The sequence below is a fragment of the Benincasa hispida genome, chromosome 10 (assembly GCF_009727055.1).
Source record: "Benincasa hispida cultivar B227 chromosome 10, ASM972705v1, whole genome shotgun sequence".
Classification (NCBI taxonomy): domain Eukaryota; kingdom Viridiplantae; phylum Streptophyta; class Magnoliopsida; order Cucurbitales; family Cucurbitaceae; genus Benincasa; species Benincasa hispida.
Genome location: NC_052358.1, coordinates 51,059,176 through 51,069,387, shown reverse-complemented (window position 1 = coordinate 51,069,387; position 10,212 = coordinate 51,059,176). Strand labels below are relative to the sequence as shown.

At 34.2% G+C, this 10,212-nt stretch overlaps 2 protein-coding genes across 2 annotated transcripts; both read left to right on the top strand.

The window, feature by feature from the left end:
* The first annotated feature begins 636 nt into the window (after positions 1-636).
* LOC120088418 (CASP-like protein 5C1) lies at positions 637-3,257 on the top strand. Its single transcript, XM_039045694.1, has 3 exons — positions 637-1,132; positions 2,705-2,837; positions 2,920-3,257. The coding sequence occupies exons 1-3, from the start codon at positions 1,002-1,004 to the stop codon at positions 3,112-3,114; spliced, it is 459 nt and encodes a 152-aa protein (XP_038901622.1). The 5' UTR covers positions 637-1,001; the 3' UTR covers positions 3,115-3,257.
* A 1,237-nt stretch (positions 3,258-4,494) lies between these two features.
* Positions 4,495-8,835, top strand: LOC120088417 (pentatricopeptide repeat-containing protein At2g15980). The gene is made up of 2 exons (XM_039045693.1): positions 4,495-6,876; positions 8,319-8,835. The coding sequence occupies exon 1, from the start codon at positions 5,217-5,219 to the stop codon at positions 6,792-6,794; it is 1,578 nt and encodes a 525-aa protein (XP_038901621.1). The 5' UTR covers positions 4,495-5,216; the 3' UTR covers positions 6,795-6,876; positions 8,319-8,835.
* Positions 8,836-10,212: the final 1,377 nt, after the last annotated feature.

Below are 10,212 nucleotides of genomic sequence, written 5' to 3'. Positions count from 1 at the left end.
AGATGCACACTATTTAATCTAGGTTGTAATAATCTACGTTTTTTATATACACTATTTTAGTATAGGTAAAAAATAATAATCACTAAGGCAAAATGGAAAATAGAGGATGTAATTTTAATATGGATTGTAATTAATAGTCTGTGTTTGAGTATAGACTACTTTAGTATAGGTAGAAAATAATAATCATTATAACAAAAAAGAAAATAAAGGATGTTATTTTAATCTGGGTTGTAATAGTCTATATTTGAGTATAAACTACAATAATAAATACTATAACAAAGAGAAAAATAGAGAATGTGTGGGAAATAACAAACACTCTAACAAATAATAAACAGTATAACAAATATTGATTAAACAAATATAATCAAAAGTCATGAACATTGAGTGAGTTATAATAGTCCACTCCACCTATTTGAAGTTTGAGGTCTAAACAATAAAACCTCATAAATAATTTTGATAAAACCTCATAAATAATTCTTACCAAATTTTATCTAACTATAAAGATTAAATTCTAATTTTTTTTGGAACAAATTTGCAATATAAACAAAGCATTGAGAGAGAGAGTGAGAGGGATTGAGAATTATCCTTTATGGGAAAAGATAATTACATTTTTCACTCAAGAATAAAAGGAAATGGTAGTAATAGGCGAATTCAAGAGAAGCAGCCACGCCCAAAATTCGCTGTTGATTTGGTATCGGAAGCTCTAAGAACGTGCCATCCAAAAACAAAGAAACAACCTCCAACTGTCTTACGCTCCACTTTACAGTTACACCATCTCCGCTTTTCTCCACCCATTCAAACTTCAAACTCGCCGGAAAACCCACCGACGAATTCGATCGACTCATTCTTCATCGGACCAAATCTTTTCACTTCCCCAATCGAAAATGGGTTCTGTTGATTTGGGTGTGTGCGGCCATGGTTGATCATTGTGGCGATTAAGATGAGTGGTTCTAAAGATCGTCAGAAATGGGGATGTTGCAGAGTTAGGGATTGCTTTCGCCATGGATGCGGTTCCTGGGTCGGTGGGTACTGGTGCTAGTTTCTCTTTGAGATTGGGGCAGACTGTGTTCTCCTCTGCCTCGCTTCTTTTCATGTCAGTGGGTGTTGAGTTCTACAGCTACACTGCTTTCTGGTGATTCTCCTTTCTCTTTTTGGGTTTATTACTTTTGATCTGGATGGTTTCTTTTTTTATTTTTTTTATTCTGTTTCTTGTTGATGTTTGTTCTTGGGTTCTCTCCGTTGTTGGGGTTTCTGATGATCCCTAGAAGATGGGGTGATTGGATTTGAAATTCTCTGAAATTAAGTTTTGATGGGATTTGGTTTTGTGTTCTTGAGATGGATGGATTGAGAAGAACTTGATCTTTGTTCCTTTCTTGCCTAACTGGTGTTCAAATTGGAGAGTTACCATTCATATGTTAGTTGGGATCTGTGAAGCTTTTGATGTCCTGTTTCAGAAAACTTGTTTTTGATAACGCTTGATGTTAGGTGATATAATATGAAATTTACCTTCATCATAAGTTTAAGCTTTCGGATTCATCGATGTTTAAGCTTTCGAGTGAATCGATGATTTAATATGATATCAGAGCAGGTGGTCCATGAGTATTTGTGTTCAAACTCCTACAATAATGTCCACAAGTGGAAATCAATATTAACTGAGAAGCAGTGAGGAGAGTGTTAGGATTTAGCTCTTGCATACTATATTCTAATAAATTATTGGTTCATTTATAGATTTAGTCTTGAACTTTGAGCTGGGATTTTATGTAGTTTTGTTTTCTCAAAAAGAAAGTTCCAATTGCTTCCTGAACTTGATAACATCATTCTTGATATACATGCCTCATAGGTCTGTTTAGCTGTGTATTATTTTATTCTAACTCGACCCAAATTAGTTCAATGGACATATTATGTCAGCTTTTTTTTTTTTTTTTTTTTTGTTCATTGAAATTTTTAAAGATTTAGTGATTAAATAAACAAACTGTTTAAAGGGTTAGGCCGTGAGTTTATAATTTAAAATGGTTTCCTTGTTATCTTGGCTAGAATTATCTTTTTTAAATTCAATAACATGTGGGAGTAAAAATTCGAACCTTCAATTTTTTAGTTGAAGATATTATGTCTTAGCCAGTTGTATTATGCTTAAGTTGACTTGCTAGAATGTCCTTTCGTTTCTCTCAGCTCTCTCCTTTAGGGTAGTTTTCTCTTTGGTGATTCCGTTTCTTTCCATGTATAGATGGTTTCCTTCATCATTCATTTTGATCCATCTGGCATGAGTTTCATATCTCATTCATTCAGTAGAATTGAGATTTATCCATCGAACCATAAACTTTCTTAGGATCTATCTGGAATTTGATTGTTTCAAACATGGGTTGTATGCAAAGTAATTCATTCAGAAGATTTCCATAACTTGTTATATAGATTTTTGACAATGTTCTTCAAAAACAAGTACAGCTTCTATTACTTGAAGAAAACCAATAAAGTTCTAACAAATAACTCTGAACAAATATTTCTTAGCTTAGCAAGACAAGTTGAGTTGATTACTAAATAGTTTGTGTACGATATGTAGGTGGTGAGAGTATTTGGTTTAAAGTAATATAATTCACGTGATTAGCCGAACTCGCCAGTCTAGTTGTTTATCATATAGTTTGTTCTTCTAGGTATTCTTGGATTTTTCTTTTGATGTTAATATTTCCATTGTTGAAATTCATTGCAGCTACCTTGTAACAGTGATGGGTTTGGTCATACCCTGGAGCTTCACTTTGGCATTGGTTGATGGCTACTCTGTTCTCGTAAAATGTCCTCTTCGGCAGCCCGGAATACTTGCGATCATCGTTGTTGGAGATTGGGTAAGTACTTCTCGAATCGCATTAAGCTTTTTGGTTTTCAGATGCCTGAGCTTTTATTTTCAAAATGTTGCATGGAGAACAGGTCCTGTCTCTTCTCACGTTAGCTGCTGCTTGCTCGACAGCAAGTGTCGTCGATATTCTTCTTCACTCGGACAGTTCGTATTGCCCATCAAAGCTCTGCAGGAGATATCAAATATCTGCGGCCATGGCTTTCTTTTCGTGGTTTTTGTCTTTTGCTTCTTCCCTTTTCAATCTTTGGTTACTTCCATCCTTATAATCTCTAGGTTTTATGACTCCCAAGTTCTAATTTGCAGAAGCTTTTGGTTTTCTTTTTTTTCTCTAACAAATGTTCAATATCTATAGACTTTACACATTTTGTTTTGAAGTAGAAATTTGTACACTTATATTGTTCAATTTAAATGAGATGTTTCTTTCTTAAGATGAGAAACATTATTGAGATCCTTATGCACCTACAAAAGAGATAAAACTAAACAAGAAAAGCTAAAGTCCTTAGCCTGGTTTTGCACCTATACAAAATTGTTGATAGAATCAAATCCATAAAATCATCAAAAACTGAAAAAGAGTCTCTAAAAAGACGATTTATTGCGCGTCCCACAAAATCTAGAAGAAACTCGCAAAATGACCAATCAAAACATCTTCTTGGAACCATGAAAAGGATGTACCACCAAGACAGAAGCAAGAATATCCAACCGATTATTTGAGTAGACCAATGACCAACCAAAAGCTTCTAGAACAACAATATTCTAGGAACAAGAAGCAAAAGGACAACACAAAAAAAGATGAGCAGCAAATTCTGAATGACCTTGACACATGAGACACCAAGATGGAGACATATAGGACATCAGCAGCACCAAAGCTAAGTACTCATAAGAAAATTTTTATCTCCTTGGGGAAGTGATTCAACCCGATTGCGCTATAAATCCTTGTTAAGAGGCTCAATGCTACTCACCAAATCATGTACAATTGATTTAACAAAATGATGAAGAAGGATTGACAGAAAACAACAATTGAAAAAAAGAAAAAACGAAACTATTTAAGAGTCTCTTAAGGCACAAATATGAAGCCTTAGATTCCTCAATTCACATATGAACCACTTTAATATGTAGAAAAGAGTAAAGAGAGTAACAGATTTAAGTGAAAGATGTTTCGAAAAAGAAATGGAGGTAGCAGTACTAAGGGTAATTTGATTACGACTAGCCATTACATCAATAGTGCTAGAAGATTTGGAAGAAGCAGGAATAATAGTCAGCAAGAAATGAGATTTTTCAATCTTCTCCTCCTTTAGTTTGAAATCATTTCAACACCCATTTTCACTGAGTAGAAGAAATTTCTATAGTCTCCATTCAATTCTCAAAAATACAACAATAAAACAAGCTCTTTGCTTTTCTGCTTTTTGTTTTTAACTTCTTTTTCAAGTCCCATCTAACTTCACACCACCGAAATGATTCAAAAGATTATCCGTATTACTCTTAATTTTTTATTTTTTATTTTATTTTATTTTATTATTATTTTTTTTTAAAAAAAAACCTTTCAAATTTTGATTCTCAAAATATTAAAAATATAAAATTTGAACTCAATTTCCACGTTACAATTCAAGAGAAAAATGATTTTAATCATTTCAAAATCACTTTTTATGGTATGGAAGTGTTTTTTTGAAGGGTTAAAATCACTTTTATCATTTCAAATCATCTGAAAATACTTTTAAATCATTCAACATCGATGTTAATAGCATGAAAAATACATTTAAAAGTGAAAGTAAATATTGAATCGATTTTGAGTGATTATAAATGGTTTTATATATGAGAAAAGCTATTTTAATTATTTCAAAATTACTCTCAAATAGGATATCGTGGCTTTAGTCATTTGGTACAAACTTGAAAATTTAGAGATTAAATTATAATTTAACTTAGATGGTATGACTTTATGATCGAATGGCTTGTTGTTTCAAATAGATTACGCGTGATCATATAAGTGGTGCTCTAATATCCCTAGAGACTATGTGTATGTGTAATGGTGAGGTTAACTCTAGGGATCATTTATTCACTACCTTTTTAGCAAGGTTATTTGGGGAGACGCACATTTATGAGAAAGATGCTCTCATTGGGGTATGAAACTCAGTTGGGTTCGTTACTTTAGTGTCAGTAATCACGAGGAGTAAGGTCTGAAAAGTCTCTTGATATGATTTTTTTGTGAGTTTTTGTCACTGTTTTTTTCCTTTCTTTTTTTGTAGTGATTTATTTGTGTCTTATCTTAGAGTGCAAGGTTGGATTCTCTTTCTAACCCTCCAATTGGTTCAAGAAAAAAATGTTTATAAATGAATTATTTAAAAAAAATTAAAAAATTTGATACTTTCAAAGAATGGATCTTCTTTCACAAAGATCCCCAAAAAACATTGCCAATCTCTGTGGGACTCTTTGCACCTTCTTGTGGAGTTCAATGTCCGTTCCGTTGCTTAGACGAACCCTCTGGCCGATCCGAAACTCCACCTTTAACCTCCCATTTTCACATTCCTTCTTCTCATCCTCACCGCCCGGCGAACCTTCGCCGTCGACGAAACCCTCAATCTCCACCGTTGTTTCAGTTCTCACTCACCACCGCTCAAAATCCCGCTGGCGATTCCTGAACTCCCTCTGTCCCGACGGCTTCGATCCTGGCGAGTTTTCCGATATCCTTCTCCAAATCAAGAACAATCCTCATCTTGCCCTCCGCTTCTTCCACTGGACTCAGAACAAATCCCTCTGCAATCACAATCTCGTTTCTTACTCAACCGTCATCCACATCCTTGCCCGCGGCAGACTCAGAACTCACGCCAAGGATGTTATTCAGACAGCCATTAGGGCTGCGGAGCTCGAAGATGGGGATGATTGTTCCAAATGTGAGCGGTTTTCGTCTTCGAGGCCCTTGAAGCTGTTTGAAACCCTCGTCAAGACGTATAAACGGTGTGGCTCTGCCCCCTTTGTGTTTGATTTATTGATTAAAGCTCTTTTGGATTCTAAAAAGCTCGAGTCAGCCATTCAAATTGTTAGAATGTTACGGTCTCGTGGGATTAGCCCACAAGTTGGTACGTTGAATTCGTTGATTTTGTTGGTGTCAAAATTCCAGGGAGCTAATGCAGGTTATGCAATTTTTAAAGAGGTTTTTGGTTTAGATTGTGAAATTGAGGAAGAAAATGTGAAATTGAAGGCTGGAGTTAGTCCTAATGTTCATACTTTTAATACATTAATGGAGTGTTTTTATCAAGATGGGTTAGTAGGGAGGGTGAAGGACATATGGGATCAATTAGCTGATTCAAATTCAATTCCAAACAGCTACAGTTATAGTATTCTGATGGCAGTTTTCTGTGAAGAGAAAAGAATGGGAGAAGCAGAGGAGTTGTGGGTAGAAATGAAAATAAAGAAGTTGGAGCTTGATGCTGTAGCTTACAATACTATAATTGGAGGATTTTGTAAAGCAGGAAATGTTCATAGAGCTGAAGAGTTTTATAGAGAAATGGAACTCAGTGGAATAGAGAGTACTTTCTCCACCTTTGAACATCTCATCAATGGCTATTGTGAGACTGGAGATGTTGATTCTGCATTACTTGTGTATAAGGATATGCGCAGGAAACGTTTTACTCCTAACGCGTTGATACTGGAAGAACTTATTAGAGGGTTGTGTGCTGAGACAAGGCTTTTAGAAGCTTTAGATGTTTTTTGTTTTGCTATAGAAGACTCTAACTTTTGTCCCACACTGGAAACTTATGAACTTCTGATAAATGGGTTGTGTCAGGAAGGGAAAATTGAAGTTGCATTTAAGCTTCAAGCACAGATGGTAGGGAAAGGTTTTAAGCCAAATTTGAAGATTTACCAATCGTTTATCGATGCATACATAAAAGAAGGAAATGAAGAAATGGTTGAGAAGTTAGGGAAGGAAATACTTGAAATCCAGCTGAGTTGAGAAGGGAGTTGCATCACATTGTATCTTGTTGTCTGCAGTACTAATGCAGCAGATCTGAAAGAAGTTTCAACAGACAGGAGAGGTGAGTTTAACTTATGTATGATAAATTCTTGAAAATGCATTTCTTGTATTATATCATCATTTCTGAGCTTAGTTTAGTTTGTAAGTTCATTTATGTTCTAGCAATCAAATAAAGTTATTGCAAGTTTTGTGGTGGTTGCATTTCATGAGATTTCCTCATGAATCTAGAGCTTCATTGTTAGTAAGATTAGGATTTGATTAAAGAAGACCTCCATAGGGATGGTGGACGGAGCATGCGGAATCAAGCTCGAAACTTGAAAGCAACAAAACTAGGAATTGAGCATTGTATAGTAGTTATGACATTTCTATTATTTGCAAGAAGTCGTAGGTTTGAATCTTCCCACCCTGGATAGAGCTGTTATTTTCTTAATGCAATAGAGATGGATAATTGTTAGTTGTTTGTTAGGTACTTAGATATTAGCATGGTGTTGGTTTAAATTTGTTGGGTGGGGGGGGGAGGTTATTTTGTGGAGTGATCTAGGGCTTGAGTGAGTACACTCAAGAGGGAGGTTCCAAGTTCCTTAATAATTGGGTTATCTTGTAATTTCTTCTTTAATTCTCAATATATTTCAGATCTTCATTCTTGTTATGAACCTAACCAATTGGGGTATTAGAGCCATCGAATCTGATACAATAGCAAAGAAATTTGAAAAGCGGATGGATGCTATTGATCGTGAGATTGAAGGAATCAAAGAGTGTGAAGAAGATACCAGCGATGGAATGTACATTGGCTTTAACCAAGATGGTGGTGGGGTGGAGAAGTTGACGTTCAGGCAGATCAACAAGAGGAGTGATGGAAATGTTGGGACACTTACTAACAAGAATCAAGATCTTAAATATATTGAGAATTAAATATGAAACTACAGGGTAACTCAAGTATAAGGAACTTGGAACCTCCCTCTTGAGTGTACTCATCCAAGCCCTAGATCACTTTACAGAATAACCTCCCCTAACTCACTCACCCCCTCTCTATTTATGACAACATTCAGTAACTACCTTTCTACAACCTTCAGTCCTACCTTTCTATCTAATTACCCTTTATACCTCTTTATTAACATCATACTAATATCCAAGTACCTAACATTGTTCAAAGTTAGATTATGGTTTTAGATATTCTTTGGATAGATGCCTCACTAAGAAGTACAAATAAAAAACACAAATACGATACGACACAACATGGACACGGTGAAATGCATGTTTTAAAAATTTAGGACAGACATGGCAAGGTTGCATTTATAAAAATTTACATTTTAAAAATATATATCATTTTTATACCAGAAACAAATTTAAAATCAATCAGTTTATGTATTTGTATGCTTATAAGGTTAGTTCGATGTATTTCACTCATAAAGTTTATAAATTTTTGACATGTATGTGTCTATTTAGTATTTAACAAATATTTGATGCACGTCTAACAAATGTTGGGCCTACGAAATGTTATAGGGTTGGCCAGACTTTGTGAAGCTAGAGATTACAGTAAAAGACCCACCACCCAGGTTGACACCAGAGGAGTTAGCTGAAAGATGAAAGAAAGTTCTATGTTTCAAATGTGATGGACATATTTGGACCAAGACAGTGTGAGAAATTATTCAGTATGAAGCATGCTTGGAGGAGGAAGATAGAGATATTGTTATGGACATAGAATATTCTGAAATCAAAGCCCTCGAGGACAAGGGTGTCTTTTAAGTGGGGAGAAATCAGAAATGTTAAGATCCTGAATTTTTATTTTTGTTTACTTTTATCTAGATTTTATTGAGTATTTTTTTCCCTTTAGTTTTTTGTAATTCAATTAATTGGTTAGTGAGTGGATTCCTTTAAGGAAGGAATTCAAATAGCGGCTTAATTTTAGGAGAATTTATGGGAGTGGTTTGTTTTAGATTTTTTAAGTTAAATAGGAAAAATTGAGTGAAGGGGAGAATTGTGTACATTGAAGGAGGTAGTATGGAAAATGATTTATTAATTTATGGTGAATTTTTAACTCGGAGAAGAAAATATTTGTAAATCAAATAAAATTGCTTCGATGTCGAAGTTAGAGGTGAAGAAATATAGATGGAAGGAGAAAAGAAGTTCCAGTTTCAGTTTCAATTCTCACCTATAAAGTTATAATAATATATTTATAGGGCTCACAAGATTAGAAAGAGTTTATTTTTTCCTTATCCTAAATTAGTTAGGAGCTCAATGATTAGTTGGCGCTCAATGATTAGTTGGCCTCGAACTGATCTAAGTCTAAGTGCTTAGGTCAATATTCATCTCTTACTTCCTTTCCTAGCTTGTGACCTATTTGGTCAGCTGGGAATCTATGAAGCACAGATACGAATACGGATACGATTGGATACAGCGATTCATCAATTTCTAAAAAACTAAGATACAGATACGTTGAAGGATACATCATTTTTTATATATTGTTTTAATATATATTTATAAAAAAATAGGATAATGATACATTGAATGTGCATTTTCTCTTGGCTTAAAAAAATAGGTTGTCTAGTTTTAGATAGTAAAAAAATAGATGAGTTGTTTATCTTTTTTTTCTTTTAAAAACTATTTATGCTTCATAGATGGGAATCATGGTAAGATTTTTTAAGTTAGTTTGGCATTTGGTGCTAAATTTGGGAGTAATATATTTTTTAAAGCACACATTTTTACAAAGTAACAAATGATTATAACAAGATAATTATATCATCCATCATTTAGTTATTAATTAGTAACGTGAGATTTAGACAAACTTGAATTTTCAATGTAGCATTAGAAAATTTTATCTGGAATTTTGCAATTTAGCATAAATCTTCAAAGTTGAAAAGGTGCTTTTTTTTACCCTAGTCTAAGCCCCCATTCTTTGATGATCTTATTCATTCTAGCCTTTAGGGTTTGCCCTTCTATTCGATTTTTCACTATGAATTAAAATTCTCCCATGCCTTTTATTACCATAAGACTTTTCCTTTTGGCAAGACTTTTTCTGCCTAGGGTTTGTCTTTTCTTTTATTTATGACTACGGATATAAAATTCTTCAATGTCTTTTACCATTAGACTTTTTCCTTTGACTAGATTGTAAAGAAGTACAACCCGATCTTGATTTTCTTAATTTTGAAATATAAAAGTAGATCATTCTCGTCTCCCACAAACAAAGTCAATTCCTGATGACAAAATCTGGCCAAGAAAACTCATATGACCTTCATGTGCCATCAATTTTGAATTTGTAATTCAGAAGAGGCCGCCTGTAGAACAATCGGAATTACACACCAGTGTGGTGCATGTCACAAAAACTATAAGGCTTAAGTCAATTTAACAAAGGGTCAAAGCAAACTTTTTAGGGAAGAAATGAACTTATCTCCTATGA